The following is a 15,904-nucleotide window of genomic DNA, read 5'->3' as shown; positions in this document are numbered from 1 at the left end:
CTGAATTTCAATGATGCTTCTTGACAGCGCCACCTGAAAACCCTCACAGTGTGGGGCGTTTCCTTATGTTTCGTCTCAACACGGCTTTTCCCCTCAAACGCTGTCGGTTTGGTGAAGGTGGCGAAGGGTAGGAATGAGTTGAAAAGGGGATAATGTTATTTCAGGGCAAGGAAAGTTGTGGGTTTAAAAACTGGTTTTAAAAGATGTGCAAACGCGGTGATTTAATAACCGGACTCTCTGTAAATATCTTTAGCTCGTAGTAAAAACCCAACGCGAGGGCTCTCAGGCATCATGTGCTCTCTTGACCTCTCAAAAGCTGCTCCAAGTAGCTGCCTGCTCGTTGCTACGCCAACTCCTTAGTGCCACTCATCTATTTTCCCTTCTCTAGGCAGTTCAGCGCCTGGGAATCTGTAAAGATCTGACAACAAACTGTTACGTCCCTACAAGTCGCGTAGGTGTTTTTGAGCTTTGCTGCCCCAGGAGGCCCCAGTAGCCTTGGAGTGGTCAGAAAAATATTTAGCAGGTTTTGGTTGGTTGGCTAAAAGAAAAATGCAAACTTTAAGAGACCCTCTCAAACGTTGTGTGTTTTTTCTTTTAAATGCATCAGCAGCACAGCTGTAACTTGAGGTTTTACTTATTTAGGACTCAGTTTATGAGAAACCCCTGTAAGAGGCAACATCCTTGAGCAGAGGAGGGGTGCGGGTAGGTCATGCTGAAAGTTCATGCGTGATTATCCGTCGTCTCCTGGTTACAGACCCCCAGGGTCCAAGTAATCCTGAATTTCAAGCCCCTTTGACTTTCTCCATCCCACTAAGGTGAGGCGATGATTTTGGTGAGAACGGGACAAGAACGGTGTCCCATGGCATCGCCTTCAGCACCGAGACTGTGTCACAGAGGTAGAAAACGTATATTTGGTTTATGCGTCTTTATCTCCATCAGCCACCTCACTTGGCCATGCAAGTCTGGGAGTGGAAATGTTCATTTTGTCATTTCCAGCTGAATTTTGAAGGTTTTGCCATCATTACATCTACCTTTGCTTGTGCTGATCGAAGCAAAGCGGTTTGTGTCCGTATTTGGATGGCTCCAGAGAGGGTTTGTTTTTTTTTTTGCTGGAATCTAAAGCATTGCAAAAATCTTCCCAGTCTCTGTTAGCAGAGCAGAAAAAATGATATATATAAAAAATACTCACAGAATCCCAGAATGTCAGGGGTTGGAAGGGACCTGGAAAGCTCATCCAGTGCAATCCCCCCATGGAGCAGGAACACCCAGATGAGGTTACACAGGAAGGTGTCCAGGCGGGTTGGAATGTCTGCAGAGAAGGAGACTCCACAACCCCCTGGGCAGCCTGGGCCAGGCTCTGCCACCCTCACCAGGAACAAGTTTCCTCTCAAATTTAAGTGGAACCTCCTGTGTTCCAGTTTGAACCCATTACCGCTTGTCCTGCCATTGGTTGTCACCAAGAAGAGCCTGGCTCCATCCTCATGACACTCCCCCTTTCCATATTGATCCCCAGGAATGAGTCACCCCTCAGTGTCCTCTTGTCCAGCTCCAGAGCCCCAGCTCCCTCAGCCTTTCCTCACACGGGAGATGCTCCACTCCCTTCAGCATCTTGGTGGCTGCGCTGGACTCTCTCCAGCAGTTCCCTGTCCTGCTGGAACTGAGGGGCCACAACTGGACACAAGATTCCAGGTGTGGTCTCCCCAGGGCAGAGCAGAGGGGCAGGAGAACCTCTCTCAACCTCCTCCAAAATCTAGTACTTTTGTTAAAACCAGAGGGAGGGTGGGCTGACTGCACAGCTCATTTTTTTCTGTAAGTATCAGGAAAAATAGCAAATGGCAGTGACGTGGCATTAGTGTAAATTCCCAGCAGGCTGAGGTTTGGGTTTGTTTGGGTTTTTCTGCAGCCTTTTTTCAATGCTGCCAGCATCTCAAAATCCAAACCTCGCAGTATCCGTGTGGGCTTGAGGGGGTGGCTCCTCCGTACGATTTGTTTTAGTGATTTTTTTCCGGTATCCGATAGCAGCTTTTTTGCTCTTCTGAGTACAACTACCTCTTCTCCTTAATTTTGACCGCAAATATCAATGGTGCAATTAAAAGACTCCGCGGAGAACATTCCTCAGGACTGAAATCCAAGACCTGGGAGCAGACGGCAGCAGCATAAAGAGGAATTCTTCCCTCTCTGGCCTCACGCTGCTTTTCCACCGCGAGGCTTTCCAGCCATCTGGAACCCCTTTCAGATTATGTGTCATGTCCTTCCCCTCCCCCCAAAAAATATAATCCATAACCTAGCAACCTTATTTAGTGTAAACGAGAGCTTAATGCCTTCCTATATCCCAAATTGTGCTCGGCTCCTCTTACTGCTTTTATAGGATGGCTGCTGGCAGCTGCGATTCCCATCGCCAGCATGGGGTGCCCACCTCCAGGAGGATTTTCTAGGGATTATTGATCCCTGATTTTTGTTTTTCCCGTTAAAGGAGCTTAGGAAACAGAAGGAAAAGGGTTTCGGGAGGTCATTTAGTCCATCTGCTTCTTGATAGAAAAGAGAGGAGAAGGCCAGTCGCTCTTCTGCTGTTGTTCAGCCTGTAGATGACTTGATCCAAGTAAGATATTTTGTTTTCCATACGTGATATTTCGGGAGCTCCCATTGCTTTCCCCAGCTCTCGGTGTCATCACCCAGGAATCTGCAAATTCCCCAATGTTTAATACCAACATCTCCGATCTGGCCCTTGGGCACCGTAGACTGAGCTTTTCTCATGAAGTTCCTGATCCTCTTTCCCCGAGGAACCTCTTAATTGGGGAAAACTGCAAACGAGGAGAAGTGACTGCAAATGAAAGGCGGAAGGTTATTTCCACCAAATTAAGCAATAGGGTCGGGGGGAAGCTGCTCCCCCTTTCTTCAGCCCTGGCTTTTGGTGCTGTGCTTGGTCTAAAATACTCGCTTTTTTAATAACGTGTGCATTATTAAACTTTTCAGCACCTGAGCTTTTTAGCACCTTCCCCACCGCGATTTTGGGAGGAGGTTTGTGTCCCCACTGACGCTGGGTGAAAGCCCTTGACTTGAAACTCAGCAATAGGAGCTGCAGCTGACCTATTTTCTGCACATTTCAGTGCCAACAGTACCAAAAAACAATTTCTCATTTAAATATACTCTTCGATATTAAGGTCGTGGGATCGTTTGTCTGTTAAACTGTCCAAAATCAAAAGCGCTTGCTGAAAATCGCCATGGTACTGCTTGCACTACCAGGTGTTTATTTCATTATAAGGACTTCTCTCTGTTTTTCCAGTGACCTATTGCTTTGTCATGTTGTCACATCGTTCTGTCCACGTCCCCCTGCCCAAAGATAGTGGAAAGGGTTAAAATGTTGTGCTCGGTGTCAGCCGGCCGGGAAATGAAGCCAACAAATTTCCTGATTCCAGGTCAAAAAAAGCATCAGATTCACTCCTGGGGAGAAGGGATCAAAGGTTCAAAGTGCTGCTTGCTTGGAGGTCAGTTTGATTTCACGACTCTCTGGGCACGCAATAAAAATCTGCTGCCGTTCCCCAAACCTGCACGTAGCTGAAATGGGTAAAATAAACAGGTTTTGTTCTGTTTGGCACCCGAAAGTTTCCTTTTTCCCCCAGCCACGGCGCAGCATCGCTTTGCTGGATCTCAATATAACTCTGCCCCGTAGCGTAACTCATCATCGGGGACGTTTTGGGATGTTGGCGATGAAAACACCCCAGGCTGTCCATTCCCAGCATGCTTTGCCGTGCAGTCAATTAATCCCGCTAATCAATAATGCCGCTGAGCCGCATGTTCGCCCCTTTTTCATTTTAGAATCAATCAATCATTTGGTTGGAAAAAGACCTTTAAGACCATCAAGTCCAACCAAATTTTGCAGTGAAGGAGGCAGGTCCGGTTGGATGCTCGAAGCCAGTGCTGGATGCGGCTCTGCAGTAGCATCGAGGTTTATTTCTTTTTCTTTTTCCTCAATCTCCATCCTGTTGTCCCCTTGGCAAAGGGCACAGCCCAGGGGCGAGCCAGCACTGAGTCCTTGTAGCCAGGAAGGCCAATGGTACCTGGGATGGATTAGAAGGGGGTGGTCAGTAGGTCAGAGAGGTTCTCCTGCCCCTCTGCTCTGCCCTGGGGAGACCACACCTGGAATATTGTGTCCAGTTGTGGCCCCTCAGTTCCAGCAGGACAGGGAACTGCTGGAGAGAGTCCAGCGCAGCCACCAAGATGCTGAAGGGAGTGGAGCATCTCCCGTGTGAGGAAAGGCTGAGGGAGCTGGGGCTCTGGAGCTGGACAAGAGGACACTGAGGGGTGACTCATTCATGTTTACAGATATATAAAGGGTGAGTGTCAGGAGGATGGAGCCAGGCTCTTCTCGGTGACAACCAATGGTAGAACAAGGGGTAATGGGTACAAACTGGAACACAAAAGGTTCCACTTAAATTTGAGAGGAAACTTCTTCCTGGTGAGGGTGGCAGAGCCTGGCCCAGGCTGCCCAGGGAGGTTGTGGAGTCTCCTTCTGTGCAGACATTCCAACCCGCCTGGACACCTTCCTGTGTAACCTCATCTGGGTGTTCCTGCTCCATGGGGGGATTGCACTGGATGAGCTTTCCAGGGCCCTTCCAGCCCCTGACGTTCTGGGATTCTGTGGTGCCGGCGGTGCCGGGTTTGGCTTCACAGCTGCTCAGGATTTTCCCACCGCGGATCCTCCAGAGGTGGAGCCAGAGGAAATTCCTTCCAGCTGCCTGAGGTCAGGGCTTTGCTTTGCTTCTGGGGCTCACAAAGGGGTATTTAATCTTTTTTGCCTGCAAGTTGAACACAAGCGTCTCTCACTGCTGCTTTTTAAACACCTGGAAAAATCTTTTATTTTATATTATTTTTAATTTTTTTTTTCTAATATTTTCCCATTATGTTGTGGATTTATTGCATGGAAGAACACCCCATTCCACAGTACAACTTTCAGCTGCTCACGGTTTAACTTTCAACAGCGTTAACCATTTTGGTTCAACCTGTATCAAACCCTTTGCGGATCTGCCTAACGCCTTTGAAATTCGAGACGCCGCTTGCGCCTGCTTGAAACCTTTCCCGTCGATAAAGTATCCCGACTTGGGGTTTTGCCACGGTTTAGAGTTTTGTTTTCCCTGGTTTGCACGAGGTGATGGGAACCTGTGCATATCTGGATCTGTTGAGTTTTTAACGTGGGGTCTCGGACCCGCAGCTCCATCCAGCTCTTCAGTGGATGGTTCAGGAGGTTCAGACCAGCCTGGGTTTGATTTGAATCCCCATGGGGGAAGTTATTTATCTCGTAAACATAAATGCCTTTGAAAATGGGTTTTTATTTAAGAACAGCAGAGGTAGAACCCCCCTCTCTGCCCAACACGTGGGCTGAATTTAGGGATGATGCACGGTGCTCACGTGGCCCCTTTATCTGCTGGTCTTATAAATAATAAAAGAAGCTCCCTTTAATAAGTAATACCCAGAGACACAGTCCAAATCCACGTTGCAAAGGAGCGGGGAAGAAAATATTTGCAGCTTTCAACTCTTGGATGATGCTCGTGCCGTCACCAACAGTGTCCCTGGTGTCAACCCCCAGCCTTGGGGACCACGACCCTCCTGCCTCAGTTTCTCTGCCTATAAGAAGATAATTGTCTGGTTTTTAATCCCTCTGAGATGTCCTGATGAAAGCTCTGGGTAAGAGGTTGGCCCCACTTATTAAGCACATTAAGCATTCGCCGTGATTATAATAGGGATTAATTGTGCTTGGTGGCTTCTTTGGGTTTGTCTTTAACAGCCCAGCTTGTAATCAAAGTGTTGTGAAGCCGGCATGTTAATGCTGACCTGACTTCTCAATATGCCATTCACTATAACTTGGCTTTTAATTAAAGCTTGGTTTTGTAGTCGTCGACGAAACGCGGATGGGCTTGGCCTGATTCATTGGAGGGTTTAAGGAAGGAGGAGGTACAGAGCTCGGCTCGTTCTGCTTCTTGGCATTACCATCCCTGTTTCTCTCTACATCCCCATGTTTGGCCTCGTGGCGAGGACGCTGCTGATCCTTTTCATTTTTGCAAGCTGTTGTATCATTAAATAAATACCCTCCAGTTCCCTCCACACTGCAAACTTATTTCTTCTGTCCCAGCCGACTCTCTTTCCTCTGGATGGGTTGTGCCCCTCATCCTGGGGACAGTGGGCGTCCCAGGAACAGCATCTTCCTCCACCAAAACATCTCGGCCGGGCAGAGAGCAACAGGGAGGCTTTTGTTCTGCACCAGAAACTTTTCATCCTTCTTTATGGCTCCTTTTTTATTTCTTTTGGCTGCGCTCTCCCGAATCTGAAGCAGATTAAAATACAGTTCCTCCCCCTGCTGAAAATCATCAGATTTCAGTGAAGCCTTTTAAAGTTAACGGTTTCCTGGATACTGTGCAGACTCACTTATTTTTTCCCTCTAACCTCCGTGTTTTTTGCCGTAATGTTTCTCAGCTGTTGCCGCAGGCAGGAGGGAGGACCAGGGTAGCTCCGGCGTGGAGAAGGTTATTTCATGCAGGGGTTGGATGGATCTGATGTGGGACTCTTGGACCCTCGCAGTATGGCCAGGCTGCATCGGTGATGCCTTTTTTGGGGTAAAATCTTCGGGAAATGGTACTGTTGGGAGAAAAGAGTAGGATGTTGTAGGTGGGATAGAGCTCTGTTCATACTGATGGTTGTTTTGATGGTGGCTGTGGTGGTTTGTAGCTGTGGTTGAGGGGATGGGTGGAAGAGCTGCACAGCTCCGGCTGGATACGACCGTGAAGAGTTTTCCTGGCTGGATGGGGTTGACCACTTTGAATCCACCCTGAGCTCTTCCCTACCTGTCATCTCTGCTTTTGTGCTGTGTCTTCTGCAGCATCTCCAGGTGGGAGAGCTGAACCAAAGCCCCCAGAGCATCACAAGTTCACGGAGCTGTAAGGGTAAGAAGAACAACTGTCTGGTGCTCGTTGGTTTTGTTGCCTCTTCTCCAACAGTGATCTCTCCTCCTTTGCAAAAAAATGACCCGAAGCCATCCCAGATGGGAAATGTGTAATTTTTCTCTTGGGTGGTTGAGGAGGTGAACCCGGCCAACCTTGGCCAAGGCCAGTGACTCAACACAAACTGAGGGTGAGCGGGGACAGTCGGAGCTTTGTCCTTCAGCTGAAACATCCTCTGTCACATGAGCACGAGCAAGGGGAGAGCTCCTGAACTATCTAAAATCCCTTTGACCCAGCAGAGATATACACCAAACCCAACCCTATACCGCTGAGCTGGGAACAAAGGTTTAGGGGCTGCTTTGGGCTTTTTTTTTTGGAATTTATTTGCAAAGCAAAACAGCTCGGCTGAGCGGAGGGAGCGTTGGTGGAGGAGTGTGAGCTGCCGTGTTATAAAATCCCATCCTCGCAGCGGGGGAGCGCCGGCTCCCCGAGCTCTTGTAGCATTTCCACGTCGGCCGGGAGAGTTTCTGAACATGCGTGTTGGTCTCTGGAGGCTTTAATCAAATCCAGGCTTTCCCAGAAATTGCCTCGAAACTTCCAGCGAGTCAAGGGAACCGAAAGCAGCCGGAGTGAGATGCTGCTGGTGTCGGTGAGGCAGCTGGGATGAGAGGTGAGTCTGCACAACAACTGGCGAGCAATGTATATACAAGCAATGTATTATTAATAATATATATGGTGGGGGTGTGGAGGAAAGCCCAGCAGGTTCAGCAAAAAGGGAGAAAGGAGGTACAGGAGTGAGGATGCTGCTTGGAGAAGGAGCGGGATGTTCAGAGACACTTTTGAACGTTAGCAGTGTCGCTCCCCGACATGTTTGGGTTTAAATCCTGCTGTACAAAAATTGGAGCCGTACAATTAACGCGCCGTTGAAAACTCCCCGCTCCGGGGGAGGGTTTTGTTATCCCTTGGTAATTTTTTTTGGGAAACAAAGAGTTCAGGCTTCAGGTACTTTCCCTGCTTGTTGTGAAATTTAATTGCATGTCCAGCCCTCTCCCAAGGGCAGAAAGGAAAACAAGGCGTATATTTTAACTTCCTTTTCTAAACTGGGGGTGGGTGAACTTTGTGCCTGGCCAGGGATGGTTGTGATCGTTCAAGGGTGAATTTCTCAGGGAATGATTGCAATAGAAAGGAATAATAATAAGAGATAATAAATATGTGCTTTCCAGTTAAGGGTTTTGAGTAGTAACATGGCATTATGGCAGTGAGGGGGGGTTTATGGTGATACAGAGACACGGGGCTGGTCTTCCACCTGACTTCTGAAAAGCATTCTGGGAGGATTGGTGTAAAATATTAGTGTCCCGTGCGATAAAACTCGAATCATATGCTGAAGTCATTATCCCAGGCAGCTGCTCGGGGTTTAATTGGGTCTCTCTGAGGGGAGGGAGGGTTTGGTCACGTGTCCAAGACGTGGTTCATCGATGGCCAAAATCGTTGCGTCTTCCTCTTGGCTGCCGCTCGTGTGTTCTTTGGGGTTTTGCTGGGGGGAAGCAGCGTGGGGCGATACTGAGGAATTAACCTGAAACGTGCAAAAATACCCTTAAACCACCTGCTGCAGATCTCACGTGATAAAAACAAACCACGTCTCTTTTATGACCCCTGTAATTTCTCGTCGGCGCGGCCGTGTGACATGGGAACGTCTTCGTCCTTCCCATGCCACCTGCGTGTTGAACCCGCGCCGGTTCATGTGCACGGTGGTTTTGGAGGGGGGATTTCTACAGAATGAGGAATCAGTCTTGGGAGCTGCAAGAGGGGAAGGAAAACCTGCCTCGCTGTGAGACTTTCTGGCTACTTGCAGTATTTTGGGCTAATTAATGAGTGGTTTGGGAGGCTTCGGCTACAGCCAGATGCAAATCCCCGCCGTCCATCTGATGCAGCGTTTAACTTCAAAGATGATGTGTGTAAGGAAGAGGGGAAAAGAGCTGGAGGAGAAGCTCGCAGTGGGAGAGAAAAATCCCAGCCCATCCAACACTGCTTTGTTTTCAGGGTTACTGAGCTGGGGGCTCAGTTTTGGGCAAGGATGCGAGACAGCAGCGGTGCCGGCTGCGTTCTCCTTCCCCCCGTCTGCCGTCGGAGGGGCCCGTGGTCTCCTCCGAACACACCGCAGGGCTGCCGAGGGAGCCTGACGTCCCTGTGTTTCCTCCCTGTCTCCACAGCCTACCCATGAGCTCGGACTTCCAGCATTACAGTTTCAGGATGCCGAACATCGGGTTCCAGAACCTGCCGCTCAACATATACATCGTGGTTTTCGGCACAGCCATCTTCGTCTTCATCCTCAGTTTGCTCTTCTGCTGCTACTTGATCAGGTAAGGAACTTTTACCCAGCTGCTTTCAGACCGAGGCCATTATTGATCCCTCCATCCCAAACCATGGGTGCCATCACCTTGTCTTTCCACGATGCGTCTCACCCCAACCTGACGTGACCCTTGGAGTGGTTTAATTTTCCCTCTTTGCCAAAGAATTTGCTCAGCCCAACATTCATCCCTAATAGAACCAACAAACCCAGTGCGTACCCTTGTCCTTCTCTGAGACATTCAGACCTTCCTGAACACAATCCTGTGTGATCTGCTCTGGTCACCCTGTGTTAGCAGGTGGGTTGGACTGGATGATCTCCAGAGGTCCCTTCAACCACAACCTCTGGGTGATTTTGTCAGTATCCAGCACATTGTGGAGCTACCAGTCCCGTGAGGCAATTCCATTAAAAACAGGAGATATACTTTTATATATGTTCAAATAGGCATGAAAACATGGTTAGTTTCCCAAAAAGACTGCAAAGGGATGTTTTATGGTTACTGTTCCCTGCTTAATGTTTCAGCATTTTCGCCTTTAATGAGTAACTTGTGTACTATGTGCTTAAGAAATGTTTAATATCTGCTCTGTTCGTTATTGGACACAAATTGCTCATTGAACAGCACGGTTTAGAGATTAGTGATGCAGAGTTGACTTGTTAATCTGAACAATGAGGAGTGGGATGGGGGGGGTTAAAGGTTGTTCCGATTTGGAGCTTGTTTTAATTATTTTATGGGCCAGTAATTGAGAGGAACTCTTCTGGCTGGAGGCAAAGCAAGAGGCAGGTGGGGAAAAATTGCCTGGCAGTCAAGGTGGTGATGGGGGCTGGTTGTGCTGATAGCCCAGGACGCTGGTTATAGAACAGGGAAACAAGATTTCAGTACTGCCTTCTAAATATTTGATAATTTCCACCTGTTTATAACTCGGAATGAAGCAAAGCCTTGTTAAACTTACAGGTGAGCCCAAACCCAGGCTTACCCAGGGGTGGTTTGAGCTGCCTAGGCACCAGATCTGCATTTTTGTGACAGTTACACACAAGAAGAAGTTGCTTGAAGGTGCAAACACATCTTTCCACCCCCGCAGATCACAGGGTCATCCCCGACCAGGCGATTTGTATCTCAATGTTAACAAAGTCTGTGCTGGGATAATTGTGTCTGCATCCAGTGTTTGCATTTTAACTGGGACACCAGTGGGAGGGGAAGCAAAACAAAGTAGACAAGTGGTGTCCAGAAAGCTCAAGGACGTGTTTTGCCCAGATTGAGCTTGAATCTATATGGCTCGCTTGCAAAATGAAGATGTGTTTGGACTTTCAGAGTATTTTCCTGGGCACCGGGTCTTGCTGGGTGTGTTCTCCCCCAAAGAAGAAATAACAACTAGTAATGTCTGGAAGATCAAGCCAGAAAAGCTTTAAATTTAGAAATTGGAGGTATGTTGTAAGAGAGAGGGTGAGTAATCATTGCAATGAGCCAGCAAGGGAAGTGGCAAGTCCTCCGTGTCTTCGTGTCTTTAAATCAAGACAGACCGTCTTTCTGGATGAGACGTTTTGGCTCCCGTTCCCCAGAGTAACCAAGTGCTATTTAATGACCTGTGATAGATGGGAGGTTGGATTAGATCATCTAATGATCCCTAAACTCTATAGAGATTCTGTGAATCATTCTTCAAACCACCGCCCCCTGCTCTATTCTTGGCAAAATGAAGCCAAACAAGAATCCTCCAGCCCCCACTGTGGAGGGTTCCTCTGTGCCCCAGGAGCATCCACCTCCTTCGAGTTTGCTGTGTAACCTCAGTTTGTGTGGGTTATAAAAGCTTGAGCTTCCACGTGGTTTGGAAATCCTTGGATACGGACAGTGGGATAGGACCACGCGCCTGCAAGTGCAAAACATCCCAAACCATTGCTCTGGGAAGGGTTTGCCATGTCGCTCCGCTTTGGCGCTGGTTAACACCGAAGTGTTGCTGTGTAGCAAACACATACCTGTAGCCCTGTACCGGGAGAATTTGGTATGCAAATTAAGATATTGAATTTAAATTGAATTTTTCCCCCTCCTGAACCAGTTGATAAAGCCTCCTGGATTACCCCACACATTTCTGACCCCTTTGGCGATGAGGGTGTTGGTCTCTTCTTCCCAGGAACAAGCGCCAGGAGCAGAGGAAACGGCCTCAAGTTGCGCCAGGGGAGGTTGAGGTTGGATGTGGGAACAATTTCTTCCCCAAAGGGCTGTGGGGCATTGGAACAGGCTACCCAGGGCAGTGCTGGAGTCACCATCCCTGGAGGGCTGGACAGACGGACATGAGGTTCTCAGGACATGGGGCAGTGCCAGGGGTGGGTTATGGTTGGACTTTATGATCTTGAGGGGCTTTTCCAACCAAAATGATTCTATGAGATGCATGGCTTTAATACAGAATTATATCTGGAGGCTGTATAAATGAGAGGTGTTAACTTAATGAGCAGATGCAGCAAACTGTGTTGTCGCAGAGAAACTCCTTCTCTGGAGACATTCAAACCCGCCTGGACACGACCCTGTGTGATCTGCTCTGGTGACCCTGCGTGAGCAGGTGGGTTGGACTGGATGATCTCCAGAGGTCCCTTCAACCCCAGCCAGTCTGGGTTTCGGGGCTCCGCTGACACCCATGGGGATTATTTATGCATAACAGCGTCTCATGGCTTTACCCCGGCCCTGTTTAGGTTCAGAGGTGACACAGTCCGTCCTCTCCCTCTTCTCCTGACTCACACATCTGCAGTTATTTGGCAAATAAGGAGCAGAGCTCATGACACCAAACTCCAGGCCCTGCTTCTCATCACCAGCTCCAGCTCAGAGCATCCCGTGCAGCTCCGCTCCACATCCCCAGCTGGGGAGGCATCTGGAGCATGAAAAAGCCAATATCTGATGTATTTACCCTGAATCGCAGAGCTGATGGCATTAAATAAAGGATGTACACGTGGGCTGTGCTTCGCAACTGTGTCAATACGGAGTGTGCTACCCACTCCGACGGGAGGAAGAAGTGACGTTTTTAATCGAGTTGGCTCAAAACAGAATCTGATAGGAATTTCAGCCAAAAGCAAAGCAAAGATCGTCGCTGCCTGGGCGCAGTCCAGTGAATCTCAAGCTCTTCTGCTGCTTCAAACTGCTCCAGTATAAAGCTCAGGTCCCACTCTCACGGCTGGTGCGTCTGCTTGGAAAAATTAAAACAAAAAAAAAAGAGGAGAAAAAGGAAATTAAATTTTGCAGGTAGCCAGTAATGAAGGTAATAACTTCACATTGCCTTTGGTCTCCTAAAACCCAGGTCAGAAGGATGCTGAGCCGAGTGATGCCGTGATTTCCATGCTCACCCTGGGCAAACGCTGCCACGTCCTCTCTCCTGGCGCTTTGCAAGGGGCTCGTTGCTGCCTCAGAGTCTGCGGCAGGCGCAGGGCACGTAGCCCTTAAAAAGCCCTCCTTTTTATAGGGCTCTTTCCTTCTATGTTCTAACCTGCCAAGATCAACCACAGCAGTTGGGTTTGCAAAACCCTAGGAGCCCGGAAGAGTGATGTGGTGATGGGGCAAAGAGCCAGCGCCAGCACCTTTCTACTCTTAAGGCGTCAGATACACAGATCTTGGTGATAAACCTGAGGAAAAGTCAGTTATTTTGGATTTTATTCCCCAGGTCATTCACTTGCTGTAGATGATTCAGTCAGCCAGGGAGGGAAGGTGCTCCCATTCCTTTGGGAGCTGTGGAAAGCTCAGGAAAAGATGACAAGATCTGTCTGAGGTGGTTATTAAAATTCAGAGATGGGTGACATGCATGGTCTACAGCCACGTGCTGCCTTTCAAGATGTTGTGTGGTCCCTTATCTAATCACCCATCTACCAGAAATTCTTCTGGAGTCATAGAATCACAGAACAGTTTGTGTTGAAGGGACCTTCCCAGCTCCCCCAGTGCCCCCCCTGCCATGAGCAGGGACATCTTCACCAGCTCAGGTTGCTCAGAGCCCCGTCCAGCCTGGCCTGGGATGTCTCCAGGGATGGTTCATCCACCACCTCTCTGCCCAACCTGGGCCAGGCTCTCACCACCCTCAGGGACAACAATTTCTTCCTCATGTCCAGCTGAGACATGAGAGTCATAGTTCTTGACAGGAGATGGATCAAACCTGGAGTCCAATGGGGATCAATGCTTGGTGGGATCTGAGATCTCATTGTGACAGTTATGCTGGGTCCAACTGGGATCCATCTGGCCCAGGAATCTGCATTTGGAAGGAAAGTGTGGAGGAGCAGACAGAGCTTAAATGCTTTGGGACCAGGTGTGCTCACGCCCTCCAATATAACCCTTGGATATTAGGAAAAATCTGAATTAGGAAGGGTCTGATGGGAGGGTCTGAGGGAGCTGGGGGGTTCAGCTGGAGAACAGGAGCTGAGGGGAGACCTTCTGATCTCTGAACTGCCTGAAAGGAGCTTGGAGCCAGGGGGGTCGGGCTCTGCTCCCCAGGAACAAGCGCCAGGAGCAGAGGAAACGGCCTCAAGTTGAACCAGGGGAGGTTGAGGTTGGATGTGGGGAACAATTTCTTCCCCAAAGGGCTGTGGGGCATTGGAACAGGCTGCCCAGGGCAGTGCTGGAGTCACCATCCCTGGAGGGCTGGACAAACGGACATGAGGTTCTCAGGACATGGGACAGTGCCAGGGATGGGTTAACTGTTGGAATTGATGATCTTGAGGGTCTTTTCCAACCAAAATGATTCTATGAGTCTAACCTGTAGGGCTGGTGCTTTTTTTAGCAAAAGCACAGCACCAGTCTGTGGCATCCACGCTCCGATAACACGGAGCTGCTGGGATCTGTGGCCTGGTGGCCGCTTCTTCCCCATCACCGGTCCAGTTGCCACCACAGATGCTTGGGCTTGTTCTACAGGCCACTTTCCCTCTGGTGGGTTTATCTTTGGTTTGTCGCAGCAGCCGTTAGACAGATGCTGGGAGGGTTTTTCCCCTCGCACGCCGTCTCCAGCCGCTCATCTTGCATTTCCCCATCTGTATTTCATAACCGTTTCCCAGCCGCTGCGGATCCCTGCGGATCGGGCTGGTTTCACCCTGTTTTCTCTATTGTTCCTCCATCTTCTGCTCGTGTTTCTGCTCGGGTCGGTGGTGCAGGGATGCGACCCCAACCTTCTCCCTCCTGCCTGCTGCAGTTTTATCTGCAGCTCTGCAGGCAGGATCCCCGCTGGGCAGCATCACTAGATGGGGGGAAGGTGTGTCCCCACTAAATTCAAGGCTCAGGAGCTGATTTACTGCATCTCTCAGCTCTTTTTGCAACATTAAAATCCATTTTTACCCATTCCTCAACTTTTAAGGTCCACGATAATTTGGGGGAGGATTGTTTTTGCGCAAAAAACAACAGGTATATTTATATTTTTACATCCTGTTTGTATAACTCGCCCACTGCAGCCTTGCGGGACCAGAAAGCTTCCGAGAGCTCAGCGTGCAACAGCCGGGGTTTGAAACAACCCCCAGAATATTTTCGGAGAAGTGAAATTACAGGCAAGGGGGTTTTCCCATCTGAAATCACACCCGAGCCCGGATGGGGAAAGTATTTTTACGGCTGCTCAGCAGACGCACACTGACATCATGTTAAAGTCCTTGGCCAACTTGTTAGCCTTGATGGCTTCCCTCTTGAGTTTTCAGAGCGCTTCACTAGATGTTATATCTTGTAATGAGACGCAATATTATTTTCTTTTTAAAAAAACGTATTTATTTTAGAAGCATAATTGGCTTCTCCGGCCGGCCGATGCCTGCAAAGCGCTCTGCCGAGCTGTGGAAAATGCGCTGCTGCTTCTTGTGCCATGGAAAGATCCTTTGTTAATAAGAGTTTGAACTGAAAACTCAGGAGGGATGTGATGTGGTTTTGTTTTTGCTGTTCTGCTGGGTCCCCAGGAGAGAGGAGGCTGCAGAGGGATGGGACGGGACGGGCTCTTTGCTCCTCATCTCAAATTCCTGCTGGCACTTTTGGAATAGATTCATCCCCTCTGTCACCATCCCTTGTTTTTCTTCAAGGTTGGATGCTTGTGGGGACAAAAAAAAAAAACACCCAAAAAGCCCAAAATTATGCTGAGCACTGTGGTTTTAAAGGTAGGTGGAGGGAAACAGCTTTATAATCTCGTTCCCTGGGGCGGGGAGAGCCCTGGGTCAGGGGCTGTGGGGCATTGGAACAGGCTGCCCAGGGCAGTGCTGGAGTCACCATCCCTGGAGGGTTGGACAGACGGACATGAGGTTCTCAGGACATGGGGCAGTGCCAGGGGTTGGTTAGTGGGTGGACTCGATGATCTTGAGGGGCTTTTCCAACTGAAATGATTCTATGATTCTGTCACATGGGCTTGTCACCCCACGCTGGAACACAGCACAGCCCACCTGCTCTCCTGATAAAAACCCCCAAAATCCCAAGGTAAAGGTTCATTCTCCTGTGATTGCTGGCAGCTTGTTATAGAATTGTGGAATCACAGAATCATTTTGGTTGGAAAAGACTTTCAAGATCATCGAGTCCAAGCGTTCCCCCACCCCTGGCACTGCCCCATGTCCTGAGAACCTCATGTCCGTCTGTCCAGCCCTCCAGGGATGGTGACTCCAGCACTGCCCTGGGCAGCCTGTTCCAATGCCCCACAGCCCTTTGGGG

At 49.2% G+C, this 15,904-nt stretch overlaps 1 protein-coding gene and 1 long non-coding RNA gene across 9 annotated transcripts in view; both read left to right on the top strand.

Moving 5' to 3' along the window:
- Window positions 1-15,904, top strand: part of LOC135579309 (uncharacterized) — a 51,587-nt gene that overhangs the window by 21,463 nt on the left and 14,220 nt on the right. The window lies entirely within an intron of this gene.
- The window catches only part of RNF24 (ring finger protein 24), a 31,371-nt gene that overhangs the window by 7,543 nt on the left and 7,924 nt on the right, over window positions 1-15,904 (top strand). For 7 of the 8 annotated variants that reach the window (XM_065060237.1, XM_065060233.1, XM_065060235.1 and 4 more), the window contains one exon: window positions 9,143-9,292. In XM_065060237.1, coding sequence (XP_064916309.1) covers window positions 9,150-9,292 — 143 coding nt within the window. In that variant the 5' untranslated portion in view covers window positions 9,143-9,149. Of the gene's footprint in view, window positions 1-4,902; window positions 6,609-6,871; window positions 7,603-9,142; window positions 9,293-15,904 lie in introns of those variants that run through there. The other variant, XM_065060238.1, reaches the window with a different exon arrangement.

This window comes from Columba livia, chromosome 4, assembly GCF_036013475.1.
Source record: "Columba livia isolate bColLiv1 breed racing homer chromosome 4, bColLiv1.pat.W.v2, whole genome shotgun sequence".
Lineage (NCBI taxonomy): Eukaryota > Metazoa > Chordata > Aves > Columbiformes > Columbidae > Columba > Columba livia.
Note: the sequence above shows the minus strand (reverse complement) of the source record. Positions and strands in the feature narration are given on the sequence as shown.